Below are 16,148 nucleotides of genomic sequence, written 5' to 3'. Positions count from 1 at the left end.
TCACTCAACACAAACCCATACACTACACCCAACACCCCCTTTACCATATAACCACCCTAGACACTACAAAAACACATACATTCCCCATGTCACACCCTGACCTAACTAAAATAATTAAGAAAACAAAGAATACTAAGGCCAGGGCGTGACAATTCAACCTCTCTTTCGTGTCGTCTGAGATCCCCAGAGATTGGAAAGCTGCCGCGGTCATCCCCCTCTTCTAAGGGGGAGACACTCTAGACCCAAACTGCTATAAGCCTATATCCATCCTGCCCTGCCTTTCTAAAATCTTCGAAAGCCAAGTTAATAAACAGATCACCGACCATTTTGAATCACACCGTACCTTCTCCGGCTATGCAATCTGGTTTCCGAGCTGGTCATGGGCGCACCTCAGCCACGCTCAAGGTCCTAAACGATATCATAACCGCCATCGATAAAAGACAGTCTGTGCAGCCGTCTTCATCGACCTGGCCAAGGCTTTTGACTCTGTCAATCACTGCATTCTTATCGGCAGACTCAATAGCCTTGGCTTCTCAAATGACTGCCTCGCCTGGTTCACCAACTACTTCTCTGATAGAGTTCAGTGTGTCAAATCGGAGGGCCTGTTGTACGGACCTTTGGCAGTCTCTATGGGTGTGCCACAGAGTTCAATTCTTGGGCTGACTCTCTTCTCTGTATACATCAATGCTGTCGCTCTAGCTGCTGGCGATTCTCTGATCCACCTCTACGCAGACGACACCATTCTGTATACATCTGGCCCTTCTTTGGACACTGTGCTAACAAATCAACAAACGAGCTTCAACGCCATACAACACTCCTTCCCTACCCTCCAACTGCTCTTAAATGCTAGTAAAACTAAGTGCATTCTCTTCAACCGATTGCTGTCTGCACCCTCCCGCCCGACTAGCATCACTACTCTGGATGGTTCTGACCTAGAATATGTGGACAACTACAAATACTAAGGTTTCTGGTTAGACTGTAAACTCTCCTTCCAGACTCACATTAAGCATCTCCAATCTAGAATCGGCTTCCTATTTCGCAACAAAGCCTCCTTCACTCATGCTGCCAAACATACCCTCGTAAAACTGACTATCCTACCGATCCTTGACTGCGGCAATGTCATTTACAAAATAGCCCCCAACACTCTACTCAACAAACTGGATGTAGTCTATCACAGTGCCATCTGTTTTATCACCAAAGCCCTATATACTACCCACCACTGCAACCTGTATGCTCTCGATGGCTGGCCCTCACTACATATCCGTTGCCAAACCCACTGGCGCCAGGTCATCTATAAGTCTTTGCTAGGTGAAGCCCTGCCTTATCTCTGGTCACCATAGCAACACCTACCCGTAGCACGCGCTCCAGCAGGTACATTGCACTGGTCATCCCCAAAGCCAACACTTACTTTGGCCGCCTTTCCTTCCAGTTCTCTGCTGCCAATGACTGGAACGAATTGCTAAAATCTCTGAAGCTGGAGTCCTATATCTTCCTCTCTAACTTTAAGCATCAGCTGTTTGAGCAGCTTACCGATCACAGTACATGTACACAGCCAATCTGTAAATAGCACACCCGACTACCTCATCCCCATATTATTACTTACCCTCTTGCTCTTTTGCACCCCAGTATCTCTACTTGCACATCTATCACTCCAGTATTAATGCTAAATTGTAGTTATTTTTGCCTCTAGGGCCTATTTATTGCCTACCTCCCTACTCGTCTACATTTGCACACACTGTACATAGATTCTTTTCTTTTGTGTTATTGACTGTACATTTGTTTATGTGTAACTCTGTGTTGTTGTTTTTGTTGCACTGTTTTGCTTTATCTTGGCCAGGTCGCAGTGTAACGATCTTCGTCTGGAGAAAGAGAGGAGGACCAAAGCGCAGCGTGGTAAGTGTTCATGATGAATATTTAATGGGACAAAACTGAACACTGAAATACAAAACAATAAAGTGAATGAATTAAAACCGAACCAGTTCCGTGTGGGACAAACACTGACACGGAAAATAACCACCCACGAAACCCAGGTGAAAAAAGGCTACCTAAGTATGATTCTCAATCAGAGACAACTAACGACACCTGCCTCTGATTGAGAATTATACCAGGCGAAATTAAAAAATTTGTCCTAACCTATTATTAGCATCACTATATTTTTCCTGTTCCTTAATTGTTTGAAACCTGGACTTTTTTCTTCATATTATGAGGCATGTCTTACTTCAAAGTAGCCTAAAGCCAAAATCTCACCATAGAAACGTGGATAGACTTATTTTAAGACTTCCTCACATGCGCTCTCCTGTTCTATTGCGTTTTCAAATGAACTTTATTTAATCGTCTAGTTGCCAAAGGCATTATCTGTCACGATCGTCTTGATAAGAGAGAGTGGACCAAGGCGCAGCGCGTGAAAAATACATCTTCTTTTAATGAAGGAAAAAACAACCACTTACAAAATGAACAAAATAAACGATCGTGAAGTTAAACCTGAACTAAGTGCACACATGCAACATAGAACATAGACATAGACAACTACCCACAAAAGCCTACTGCCTATGGCTGCCTTAAATATGGCTCCCAATCAGAGACAATGAATGACAGCTGTCTCTGATTGAGAACCAATCTAGGCAGCCATAGACATAACTAGACAACTATACTCTACTCTGCCCCATACACATACAACACCCCATAGACACTACAAAACACATACATTCCCCATGTCACACCCTGACCTAACTAAAAAACATAAAGAAAACAAAGAATACTAAGGCCAGGGCGTGACATTATCCTAGTCATATTAGCAACCCATGACAGTTGTTGCATCTTTAGAACCCTTTTCTTTCTAAATTTCTAACAAATATTTTGTCTCTGTCCATGAAATGATTATAGAACAATTTTTCCCGCAATTACATTTTGGAACATTTGTGCGTAGGCCTACTGCCAGGTGCACATTGCTGTGCTTAATTAAAATGTGAAGAAATAATAGTTTATCAACATTTAAGCTAGACATTCTGATATGTTCCATCAGCCTTATTAAATGATACAGCGTATACCTCCTCTACGCTACTTTGATATGCGTCACTGGGGATTAAGAAGTGAGTATACACAATGTCCACAGAAAAGTGGGTATACAGCGTATACCTGCATATACTCTCAAATAAACCAATTAAACTATTCTCTGACTCCTTGCATGGACGTTCTGTTTATTTTGTAATTCAGCAATAGTAATTTAGTCATTCTTAACAAGTAGAACACCTAGTCACAACACAAGTTCACACAAACACGTTGAACGGTACATTGCTTATTTGAGTTTTATTTATTAAATTAAGTTAACAGAAATTGTATATCTGCATTCAGAACGGATGGAAAATGGACAACATTCTGAGAAGTGGTGAATCAAAATAGGGCAAAGATGTATTTAATTACATATCAAGGTGTGGTATCCTTACATTCATTTGGTTAAACTGCAGAGAGGGAAATTGTTCTTACCGTAGGCTATTATTGATGTTTAGGTCTCTACACTCACATTAGATCCGTCTGTTTCTGTCAAATCAACTAATATTCCACAAATATTTCAAGTACAGTGTACACAGTAAGTGCTATGTTAAACAGGCTTAGCATACCTGTGACTTTTTAGTTCATTTCTGTTTTTGCAATTGGACACCGTTTAAGATTCATGTATACATTTACTGTATTTCTGAAAGTAAGCCAACCGTCAGGCATAATGACATTATTCTGGGTGTTTTTGTATTTGGAAGAACATGAAAGCTATGGGGACTAAACTACACATGTGTCTATATTACAACTCTGTGCTGCCAGTCTGACTTCAGTTGCTGTTGACATGATTGGCCCCGATCCCAGGGTACTGTGTGTTGCTCTGGTCATCGGTGTAGTCTCCACCAAGCTGGTGCCTGTCCTTCAGCAGGTCTGCAAACTGCTCCTCCTGAGAACACACAGCAACAAACGGCTCCATTTAGTTTAGTTTTTCAAGTCATGTTACCAGCAAAGAGAAACAAAAATTAATATATAGCCTAAACACTCGTAATGACTCATCTTTTATCTTAATGATTGTGGTAGATATCTCCAGTCTTACCAGTACGTTCATTCGCTCAGCTGCTGCCACGGCGACGTTCAGCTTCCTCTCATCCTCCTCCCTCTCCTCCTCGATAACCCCCAGCCTATGACGCCGATTAACAACTGCATTTTAGTTCATGTTCAAACCAAATAAACTCTCATTCATTTGAAAGGTTGTGAATGAAATGTTATGACATTTCGATCTGTCCCTCTTACTCCGCTGTCTCACCTGAAAGTGGCGCTGGCGAGCTGTTCCTCACGGGCAGCCAGAAGATTCCGCAGTTCGTTAACCTCAGCCAACAAGACTGCATTCTGATCTTGGCTTTGGACAATGACGTCCTCCAGCCGCTTGGCCATTTCCAACTCCCGCTCTGTCACCTGCTCCACCCCCAGGCGGAGCTCCGACAGCTCCTGTGCATGCTGGTTAAATCACATCACAAATCAACATCATGGTGGTCAAGTCATTTCAACGTTGCAGTATTTCTTTGATGAGCTGAAGTAATCAACGCAAAAGAGGAAGGAGCCAGCGTTACTGGATGATAAATAATATGAAGATGAACCCACCCTGTCCAGTACGTTGATCTCTTCATTCTCTATCTTCCTCTCGTATGGCTCCTTGCTCTGGGACACTTTGATCCAAGGCACTGGGGCAGGAGGAGACTTTACACCGACACTCTGACACAAGAAGAGGGGATGCTTTCATGAGATTCAATCACTTCTCCCACCCATCGACTCGCCACAGAGCAACCACATGGCAATGCTCGGTTATGACGATGAACCACATGCTTCATAAGGATAACATCAACATAAAATAGACCGTTTGAATGTTGACCATTTGAAACCACACGACCAGGATTTCCAAACTCACGTTCTGTGGTGATGAGATATCAAGTGGCGGGTTGGCTTCCCGCTCTGCCTCTTGGTCCTCCAGCGGCAGATCTTCAGTGCTGCTCTGTCTCCTCCGTAGCTGTTTAGGGTCTGCCAGCGGTCTGTGCGGCGCACTCTGGGTTCTAGATACTGGCTTCCTCTCTCTGGCACTCCTCCTGTCTCGATTGCACCTCTGAAAGCTTTCTTTCCGCTGGCTGCCCTTCACATCCGTAGGCAGCTGCTGCAGGGAGTTGTGCAGAGGGCTGTACTTACCCAGGTCTTTAGGGGGCACATAGGTTGGCTTGGATTGACCAATGTTGCTGTTGTGAAAAAGAAAAATCACGACAATAAAGCGAGACGTAAAGAAGGTTGTGAAACTGTGTATGCACACAAGCAGGTCTACAAAAAGGCTTATGCGCAATACACTTAAGTACACTCGCCAACCTCACCTGCTAACAGTAATCCGTAGAGCGTCTGGGCCCAGAGATTCTGTAATCTGGTTCAGGATTGAAGGCAGAGGGTGCAGTGTGTCTATGGTGCCCTGAGGAAGAGATATGAACAGCATGTTAGCTACCACTTAACCTTACCATGGGTGGTCTCAGCTTCGTTTGAAGTTTTATTTGTCACATGCAAAAATACAGTGAAATGGTTAATTTGCAAGCACTACCCAACACTGCAGTATTCAATATCAAATCAAACTGTATTTGTCACATGCGCCAAATACAACAGGTGTAGACCTTACCGTTAAATGCTACAAGCCCTTAGCCCTTATTGACCAACAATGCAGAGTTTTAAATAAAAATAAGGACATTTTTGCTATAAAAATTGACACAATAAAATAACAATAATGTGGCTATATCCCGGGGGTACCGGTACCGAGTCAATGTGTGAGTGTACAGGTTAATTGAGGTAATGTACATGTAGGTAGGGGTAAAGTGACTATGCATAGATAATACACTGTGTGTAGCAGCAGCATAAAAAAGGGGTAAATGAAAATAGTCTGAGTAGCCATTTGATTAACTGTTTAGCAGTCTTATGGCTTGGAGGTAGAAGCTGTTATGGGGCCTTTTAGACCTAGAGTTGCCTTGCAGTAGCAGAGAGAACAGTCTATGACTTGGGTGGCTGGAGTCTTTGACAATTTTTATGGCCTTCCTCTGACTCTGCCTGCTATCGAGGTCCTGGATAGCAGGAAGCTTGGCCCCAGTGATGCACTGGGCTGTATGCTCTACCCTCTGCAAGGTGCTACAGTCAGATGCCGAGCAGTTACCATACTAAGCGGTGATGCAACCAGCCAGGATGCTCTTGATGGTGCAGCTGTAGAACTCTTTAAGGATCTGACGACCCATGCCAAGTATGTTCAGTCTCCTGAGGGGGAATAGGAGTTGCCCTCTTCACAACTGTCTTTGTGTGTTTGGACCATGATAGGTTGTTAGTGATGTAGACTCCAAGGAACTTAAAGCTCAGAACCCGCTCCACTACAGCCCCATGTGAATGAGGGCGTTCTTGGCCCTCCTTTTCCTGTAGTCCACGATCAGCCCCTTTGTCTTGATCACGTTGAGGGAGAGGTTGTTGTCCTGGCACCAGACAGCCAGGTCGGTCTCTAACCTCCTCCCTATAGGCTGTCTCAACCTGGCACTAACCAGAATAGAAAGAGGAGTGGGAGGCCCCGGTGCACAACTGAGCAAGAGGACAAGTACATTAGAGTGTCTAGTTTGAGAAACAGGCGCCTCACAAGTCCTCAACTGGAAGCTTCATTAAATAGTACCCGCAAAACACCAGTCTCAACGTCAACAGTGAAGAGGCGACTCTGGGATGCTGGCCTTCTAGGCAGAGTTGCAAAGAAAAAGCTATATCTCAGACTGGCCAATAAAAATAAAAGATTAAGATGGGCAAAAGAACACAGACACTGGACAGAGGAACTCTGCCTAGAAGGCCAGCATCCCAGAGTCACCTCTTCATTGTTGACATTGAGACTGGTGTTTTGCGGGTACTATTTAATGAAGCTTCCAGTTGAGGACTTGTGAGGCACCTGTTTCTCAAACTAGACACTCTAATGTACTTGTCCTCTTGCTCAGTTGTGCACCGGGGCCTCCCACTCCTCTTTCTATTCTGGTTAGAGCCAGTTTGCCGCTGTTCTGTGAATGGCGTAGTACACAGCGTTGTATGCGATCTTCAGTTTCTTGGCAATTTCTCGCATGGAATAGCCTTCATTTCTCAGAACAAGAATATACCATTTTGAGCCTGTAATCGAACCCACAAATGCTGATGTTCCAGATACTCAACTAGTCTAAAGAAGGGCAGTTTTAGACAATAGTCATTTACAACATCAACAATGTTGACACTGTATTTCTGATCAATTTGATGTTATTTTAATGGACAAAAATGTGCTTTTCTTTCAAAAACAAGGACATTTCTAGAGACCCCAAACTTTTGAACGATAGTGTACATGTAAACAGGGCTGAAAAGTGACTGGTAGCAAGAATATGGAAATACAGGAATGTCATAGCATAATCCTTGCCTTTGATTCAGTTGATTTATGCCTACCTGCTTCATTGGGGAAATTATGTCGACCAGCAGGCTGTGTAGGACAGCCAGACGCAGAGGCAAGTCAACATAGCCATCGAAGGATGTCATTGGGATCTCCATGTCTGGGCTGGACACTGTCTGAAGGAAGCACCTCATCCTCTCCCAGTGCTGCTGCAGGAAGTCATTCATGAACAGCATGTACTCCTCCTTCTCCCCAAACCTGTTAATGGAGGAGGATGGGGAATGGGTTAGTGTTGAAGGAGGGAACGTCTGGTTTGGGAATATGGAGAGAAGATGTTTATTCTTGACTTGGACCACATAGTTTGAAGAATTGAATGAGTGTCAAGTATATTATTTCCATCATTGTGTCAGATGTTTTGGGGGTATATTATGGAATGTGTCTAGTAGCTTATGTCTAATGTTGGTATCCATGGCTACGTAGATGAAGTACGATGGGGTGCAGACAGAGGTGAAGCCCTGCGCACTCACAGGGTAAAGTTGGCCAGGTTCTGGATGACCTTGGCGGTGAAGGTGAGGGTGCGCAGGGTGGCCGGCTCTGGGTAGGGCTGTGTCAGACCAAACAGGGAGGGGCTGAGGATGGCGGGACACAGAAAACGGAGAAATAGCGAGGCAGAGATGAGGCGCTGGCCGATTTCAGGTCGTCCCTGCTCCTCGCACAGCTTCACCCAGCTGGAGAAGATCCTGTTAAGCTCTTCAGGGAAAGACCTGCGAGGTAAACGGTGGCGAGAGCGGTCAGTTACAGCCTTGGATTTCCTGTGAATGCATATGAATCAGCACTCATTTGATAGCATTCTTCTGGCTAAGACTGCTCTCCCCATTTTCTATCTTTATATATTGTTTCCCATCAGGTCTCTTTGTCCCTCACCCGTGCATCTCAGTGATTTTCTGCACTGCGTCCTCACACCTCTCCTTCAGGTGACGCTGGTTGTTTGACAGCTCAGAGGCGGGGCATTTGAGAGGGTCCACTTCACAGCTCTCTACTGAGGCATACAGTCGAGTGATGAAGTCCCCTGTAAGAAGAGCAATGGCACAGTTTTGCATGACAACACTTTTCTAAAAGGAAGGTCTAAGAAAGTGTTAAAACAGATCCACTGTTACCCAGGGGGGGGGGGGGGGGGGGATGGTATTTCCAAAAGCTTAAAAGCTGATCTCAACCACAGATATTCCTTACCCAGGGTGTCGATGAGGTACTTCTGCCCCACCAGCTTCATGTACTCATCAATGGCCTTGGTGGCCAGCGTGTTCTCCCTGAAGATCAATGCCTCTTTCTCCCCAAGGCGTTCCACCTCTTCACTACCCAACTCGATAAGGAACTCCTGGAACATAAACACACAGAATAAGCGCTTTTAGCAAGTTATGACTAGCTGGCTATTGTGAAGGTCTAGTTTAAAAGCTTATCGTGAAGCAGCGTTCACCCCTTTGTTTTCTTACCTTGGCCTTGCCAATGCTTTGCAAGACGTGGACCAGTGCCCCGGCCAGTTCCTCCTTCTCCCTGACAGACAGCAGTGGCTGCAGGTTCCTACACATGCCCACATAGTCTACTGTCACAAACTCTGCAAACTCCTTATACCTCTCGATGGGCAGCACCTGCAGGTTCTGAAAGCGGGCCTTGACACGGAGCGACGCTTGGGGCCCCAGTTGCTCCTTCGTCCCGCCGGCACCAGACGCCTTGTAGGGAATGATCGGGTGCCATTTCTCCTGGAAGGCCCTTCCACGGATGTCGGCCAGGGATAGGGCCACACTGCCAAGGGGATGCAGGGTGGACTCGTCCCGGGAGTGACGCTTCTTCTTGGGTTCCTCGTCGCGGAAGAGGTGCAGGGTGATCTGGGAGACCGACGGCAAGTTGTCCAGCTCAAAAAACTCTCCCCAGAACAGCTGGCAGCCTCCGACCACACCACCGCTGCCCCCGAGCACCCCACCAGAGGACCCATCACCAGCTAAACTGGAGTGATGGGAAGACTTGCCCACGGCTCGGCTGCTGGTGCGGGCGAACAGGGTGCCGTCCAGGTGCAGCTCGCAGTAGTATCGCCTCTTGGGGAGCAAGTCCTTGGCCTCGTTCACCCACAGACTGAGGGAGTTCTCTGTCCGCTCACAGTTGTCCTAACGGAGGCAGAACATGTTAGAACGTCAGTGAGTATACAATATGGATTCCTATGATATCATGGCAATATGGCATACATTGAAGGATACATTTACTTTTGTACAACATTAAAAAAAATATCTAATATTCAATTTTGTTGTGACTCCAGTGGTTCCTCTCCATTTTGTAAGTAACTGCCAAAATAAAATAAAAACACTTATAAGGAATACAAAGTACTGTATATTGAGGGTATGGGGGTGCTTCCACATAGGAAGTTCCAGACACTTGTAGAATCTATGCCAAGGCGCATTGAAGCTGTTCTGGCGGCTTGTGGTGGCAGTTACCGGTAGAAGCAGGCTACATGAAGAATGGAACAGCTGGATAGGGAAGACCGCTTGAGTCACACAAAAGGGAATATAATGTTGCGGATCAACTTTGGAGTGGCATAATTTCCTGTGTGCACATTTAAAGACCTGCATCACTACCCTGAGATATTTGCTGTTTCTAAAAGGACATATTTGGGTGTTTTTGGAGCCTTTGTTTGTTTGTTCGCGCCCCCATAACATACAAGGATGAGGAAATGATTTGCTGTTTGGGATAAGTTTCACAAAAACAAGTGAAATAACATGCCATTTACATTTTTTTTTAAGTGATTTGGTTGTAAAAAATAACTTGTCCTTTAATTGGTATGGAAGATGAATGTTTTTAAATAGTTTCTTTACCTTATTGGGCTGAGCAGCCCGTCTCAGGTCCTCTATCCAGCGGTCTCGCTCAGCAGCGGAGGTGCACCCAAAACAGTGGTTGTTCTCTGAGTTTATCACCTAGGACGTCAATATGAAGGTGGGAAATGCCATCAGTCAATACATGACAGGACAGAGTGAGGCAAAGATGTTATTGGGCAGTATTTAACATGAACCTGGTCAAATCACTTTAAGACATGGGACGAGTATAGAAGTTACAGGTCAAAGGTCAGCCCTACCTCAAAACAGTACTTCTCCCCCAGGATGGAGCTGTGTACAGGCCTGATGACCGTACTGGTGTCTGCACTCAGATCCAGGTTTCCTGCAGCGCTGACTGGGATGGACACGGACTCCCGTGAGCCATGGAGCCTGCTGAACAGACAGGGAGGAGGAGACGAGACGAGAGGAGTCAAGGAGGAACAGCCTGCCTTACACACCAAGAGCACTATGAGACTGACCGCATACCTGCTCCCTTTGTTCAACCCTATGGTGTTTAACTGGGTATTGCTCTTTCGCATGGCCCCACCATAGAAACGCCGCTTGATCAGCCCCTAGAGACAGAGGGCAGGAAGAAGACAATTAAAGAGGGGGAGGGAGAGATGGCTAGATGAAGTTCAATTCATCCCCAGGGGCATACTGATTAGCAGGCCCTGAATCATACAGAATCGTCAGGAAATCCAGAGCTGTCATGAATCATGTAATAACAGTGTTTTGTCTGTGTAGTATGCAGTGCTCACCCTCACTCCTCCATCTTGGCCCTTCAGTCTGGGGCCTCCTGTGGGGGCCATGTGGTCGGGGCTGCATTCTGCAGGTCCAAGAGATACACACAGTTAGCATGTAAACGCAGTTTTGGCTTGACATGATCCGTCCCTCGAAGAAAATGGCAACCTTTATCAGAGCGTCTCAGGCGTAAAGTGGGCATTGTGGGTTGTTATTGTTGCGCCATATAAACATATAAATATACTGTACATCTTGTTACATATCACTCACGTCTTACATATGTACGTGTGTACATTTTCCTGTTTATTTGGAAACCATTGGGGAGAGACAACCAGTGATTGATCTAATCTCCCCGCACTAAATTGCGGTCCTCTGAAACCACCAGGGGAAGTGTAGTCATTTCCCCCTTTCTGCATTTCCTCTGAAGGCCGAACAAATAACTGCTCAAATAGATGAGGCTGCAAGGCTGAAGATTACTCAGACTGAGTTTGACTAACTAATCTAGAACAGTACACGTACTGTATATCTGAACGTCAATACGCCGGCTTTGAAATGTTGTTGATCACCTCTTTAGCTTAAGTCTCTCCGACAGTTAGAAATGGCTACGGTAAGAAGGTTGAGGGATGACTAGGCTCAGTGTCAAAATGAGTCAACCTTTGATAAGTGTTCAGACAGTCACACCTGATATTACTTTTATCTCGTGGCCTCGACAGGGCAGGAACCTTGCAAGTGCAGCCTACCTTTCAGACATTGATTAACTTGGTTTAGAGACTACTAAAACCCCCGAGTACCACTGCAGAGCAGGAAAATCAGCCGTGGTGTCACACCATGTCAATAAAACAACCATTGAAACGCTTTTTTGGCTAAAATAATAAATGTACCTATGGCAGTAACTAAAGCCATCACACAGTACATCACTTTTCTTCAGAGTGTTCGTTAAAAATTCACCTTTTGATATTCTCCTTTCATAGACCTAATCAAGTAAAAGATTTGTATGAATCAATAGCAATTGTGACCGTACAGATGAACTTACACAATTCTTGGAATCTAATCCTTTGCTTACCCAATGCGCCTCCACATGCAATCCAGCGTCTAAATCCCATCATTGAGAGAGAGATCTGTCGAACCCGCTTCTCCTAATCACATGTAAGAAGTGAACACTGTTTCACCTCTCATGGTTCTCCTCTCTTCACCAAATGGGCCTTGCCAATGTAGGCATCACATAGAACTAATCAATATCTAATATTCTATAGCCGGACTAAGTCCACAAGCTAATACTAATAAAAGTAACATGAATGAGAGAAGCCACGCTACAAACACTGCTTCTTCTCAACCAGCCCTGACTGGTCTTCTGGAACATACAGATGCGATGGTATCTACCCCCGAAATTTTGAGGAAACAATTTGAAAGCCACTCGCAAGCATAATCACGTCAGCTATTTCCTCTGTGACTGCTCTACCGTTACTCTGCTAGACTCTCTAGTGGTTGTGATGCTGCCGATTTGGATGTTCTCCTTGCAAAGACATCCCTGACTCAGTCTTGCTCTGTCTGTATTTCTAAGGATCAGCCATTTTGATGAGAAAGTGGACTTCACTGTTGTCTCCTTTGTGTCTCTGATGATGACGTTAGGCAAGCCATTAGAGAAAGCAAGGTATTGATCACAGTTCCAGGAACCCCATTCACGTGAAACACTCCTCTTGTCTAAAGCCATGTGGCAGTATTGGCGTACTAACCCATGTTGACATCTGCCAGGTTCTGCATGCTGAGGTTTGACAGGCAGCTGCTGACTCGGTTCCGGGTCCACATCACTGGCTGAGAGAGGGAGTAGAAGAGATGCACACTCACATAGTAACCTAGAGAGAACCCATGACTGTCAACGTCACACAGTCAAGTGTGAGTTTCCATTGAGAGTGCAGTGCTCCCAGTAATAGTACCAACTGTTAAGTGCGATGCTTCAAGGTTGTGTTGACTCCATGTTGTTCAATGGAAGTGCATTGCTAAGTGTGGTGGAATGTTCAGTGTTGGTGACGTGAGCGATCTGTGTCGTGTACCTCTTCCTCCGGGGTGATGAGGATCTGTCCGTCCTCCAGGACACAGTTGTTGATGTCCCAAACGGGGACGTCCTGGGGAGGGGCCCATGACAGCCTGGCTAGCTCTTGGGACGCAGCTGCAGGCCCGCTCCCACTCGCATCTATACACACAAACACAGACACCATGACAACAGCACAGTGGATCAGTACAGAATGGGATGGACCAAATCACTCCAATAGTCGCTTGAAATCCTGGCCTTTACATTGGAACTGTCTGTGTGACACAACTAACTACAGTTGCGTGACATGGTCTACAATAGATGCCACTAATTTGACTCATTCTGATGACCCTAGTCATGCCTCTGATTGGACAGTTATTTTAACAATACTCTATTTCTGTTTCTGACATTGGCACAAATGGAGCTCTCTGAGTTTTCCTGATTACAATATAATCTAAGGAAACCAGCAATGGTCGTTCTGGGGGAAAATTGAGTGCACACGCTGGGGCTTGGATGTTTTTCATTCTGACTAATTATGGCATGATGTCGTTATCTGACACAGTGCACATGGCCGCTCCCATTTCTAGTTTGTTTTGATTCTATCTTCTCCCCGCCCCTCCTCGCTCTCCATCTATGATGAACCACAACTCTCACACATCCTGTGTCAGTTTGTTTTCTATGCTAAGTATGGCTGTATAAACTTCTCCTAAATCATATCACATTCTGTACGTTTTTTTTTATCCATATCTGTACCTTCAGGTGTATCCTAGTCTCCTACGTGAATAGACCGACTGAGAAGTCCACTCAAAATGGTCTCTGACTGTATGGTTGATTTATAATGCTTTTGGTTTTATGCAAACTCACTTCTTTAACGTGTAAAATGCTTACTAACCATGTCTACCTTCATCATGGGTTCTTAGACACACACTAAATGCCATGTATATAAGACCAGATGTCATCATTTCACTTTAGTAAAATGACTGAAAATCTAAACTAGACTAAATTGGAGAGACTAACTAAACTATACAAATTCAAACCTAGAATTTAAAACTGTACTCAAAATGGTTCACATACAGTGATGTCGGACGTCTTAAAAACCAGAAGAAAGAGCATGGTACTGTCATGTGTGGTGCTAGGTGTGCATTCAGATAACAAGGCAATCCGCTTATGGTGTGCATTCTGTGCCTTCACCTTGTAGAAGGGTCGGGGTGCTGTTTCTGCTCAGCAGCCGGGGCCTCTTGAGCTTCTGAGAGACGGTGCGTATGTACTTTCTGAACAGTGCCCCTCCGCCCCCTTTCTGTGGCGTGTCCGTGGGGGATGGTTCCAATTCCTCTGCGCTTGCCCCCAGTCCTGATGTTGCCTGGGCTGAAGGGGACAGGGTAGTGAACAGCGACCCTGGAGGCTCAGACTGGGCCCTTCTGAAGGGGTTCTTCCTGCAGGCAGGGTTCTTCTCCAGCTTGGGGGTCTCCCCTCCTCGTCCTGCGGTTGAGGCTCTGTCCCCGGGATCCTCGCTCATGGCTTTCCGCCAGTTCTGCATCTTATTACTCCATTTGGTGGTGGAGGTCTTCTCCATCTTCTCTATTGTTGATGATGGTGTCTCTCCACCCTCTCCTCTCGTCCCGTCGAGGGTTGCTGCCTTGGCTCCAGTGTGCCACTTGTAGGTGTTGAGAGGGTCGACGTCCTCAGGAGGAGTGGCGTCTTGAGGATGCTCAGCAGGTGTCTCCTTCTCCTCCTTTGTGGGGCCCGTCTCCTCTGCAATCTGTTTATCTTCTGGCTCAGATTCAGCCTCCTGGTTTGTGTCCATTTTCATCTTGGTATTTGTGGCTATCTTTTTTTTTTAGCTTGCTCCTCTCACTGTTTTCAAGAATGGAATAAATTGTCCTTACCTCCCTATTTAAGGTCTCCTCAAAATGTAATCACTTAGGATGACTAATAATCTGGACATTTAGTTGTTTTCTTTCTTGATTCTTTTTTTATTTCTGTGTTCCAAAATGTCATCCGGCAACATCTGTCTGACTGCTTCGTGTGAAGCTCCTTTGCTGTGAGTCTTCACGCCCTCAACCTCCCACACTCAACGGTTGCTTCCTTTCAGAGTGTCACTCACTTTTTTTCTTCATGTATTTTAGTATTCTGACTGGTCTCTCTGCTCTCTCACCTCTCCCCTTCTTTCCCTTGCCATCCGTATCCAAGAGTTCTCTTTTTACTTTACCTCAAATCCTCCCACCCCTTTTGTAATGTTCTTAACTCCTTACTGGCCCTTGTCTTGAACAGACTATTGTTAAATTCCTCCGCTGCTAGGAAGACATCTCCTCATTAAAATCCTCAGGACCTCTTCACGTGTATGGTTTCGGTAACTAAAACTCAGGTTTAGTCTGTGTCGTTGTCCTCCGCCTCACAGGAAGTGTGTCAGTTCACCCAATCAATGTGAAAGCGCCAGAGAGGAACAGAGAGAGTTTTCAAAATGTTCTACCCACTTGCCTACTCTTTCGTTGTATATGAAATGTAAATACATGCTTGGTTCTGATTTGTTCATTTAGCCTAGATATGGATTGTTTGCACCTGTATCTTCCTTTACTGTCACGCCCTGGCCTTAGTTATCTTTGTTTTCTTTATTATTTTAGTTAGGTCAGGGTGTGACATGGGGGATGTTTGTGTGTTTTTGTGTAGTCGAGGGTGTTTGTAGTGTCTAGGGGGTTTTGGTAGAGTTTATGGGGTTGTTCAGTGTAGGTGTTTAGGTATGTCTATGGTTGCCTGAGTGGTTCTCAATCAGAGACAGCTGTCTATCGTTGTCTCTGATTGGGAGCCATATTTAAGGCAGCCATAGGCATTAGACAGGTTGTGGGTAATTGTCTATGTCTAAACGTTAGTAGCTTGTGTCTGCACTTTCGTTTTGTAGCTTCACGGTCGTGTGTTGTTTTTGTTAGTTTGTAAAAGTGTTTCGTTTCGTGATCATCTTCGTCAGTAAAAGGGAAGATGTATTCGTATCACGCTGCGCCTTGGTCCACTCTTTCACCAGAAGACGATCGTGACATTTACACAGACGGCTCTTATTTCTTCACACCTTTCTCTCTTTTTTAAAATGTAAAACACTGATTGA

The 16,148-nt window shown here is 45.3% G+C and overlaps 1 protein-coding gene across 4 annotated transcripts; it reads right to left on the bottom strand.

Annotated features, from left to right (window-relative positions):
* Positions 1 to 3,279: 3,279 nt before the first annotated feature.
* Positions 3,280 to 15,424, bottom strand: LOC129838120 (ras GTPase-activating protein nGAP-like). 4 transcript variants are annotated; one of them, XM_055904859.1, is made up of 18 exons: positions 14,243 to 15,424; positions 13,074 to 13,213; positions 12,756 to 12,834; positions 11,040 to 11,107; positions 10,768 to 10,853; positions 10,542 to 10,674; positions 10,285 to 10,383; positions 8,914 to 9,582; positions 8,654 to 8,798; positions 8,348 to 8,492; positions 7,951 to 8,187; positions 7,480 to 7,681; positions 5,385 to 5,476; positions 4,937 to 5,255; positions 4,633 to 4,743; positions 4,298 to 4,488; positions 4,088 to 4,172; positions 3,280 to 3,937 (listed from the first exon to the last, which is right to left on the bottom strand). In XM_055904859.1, the coding sequence occupies exons 1-18, from the start codon at positions 14,859 to 14,861 to the stop codon at positions 3,821 to 3,823; spliced, it is 3,537 nt and encodes a 1,178-aa protein (XP_055760834.1). In that variant the 5' UTR covers positions 14,862 to 15,424; the 3' UTR covers positions 3,280 to 3,820. The 4 variants fall into 4 exon arrangements, with proteins under 4 accessions (XP_055760834.1, XP_055760844.1, XP_055760852.1 ...); XM_055904869.1 differs by having other exon boundaries at positions 10,542 to 10,671; XM_055904877.1 differs by lacking the exons at positions 12,756 to 12,834; positions 13,074 to 13,213; positions 14,243 to 15,424 and adding an exon at positions 12,086 to 12,610.
* Positions 15,425 to 16,148: the final 724 nt, after the last annotated feature.

The sequence above is a fragment of the Salvelinus fontinalis genome, chromosome 3 (assembly GCF_029448725.1).
Source record: "Salvelinus fontinalis isolate EN_2023a chromosome 3, ASM2944872v1, whole genome shotgun sequence".
NCBI classification, from domain to species: domain Eukaryota; kingdom Metazoa; phylum Chordata; class Actinopteri; order Salmoniformes; family Salmonidae; genus Salvelinus; species Salvelinus fontinalis.
This window is presented reverse-complemented; position numbering and strand designations above follow the sequence as displayed.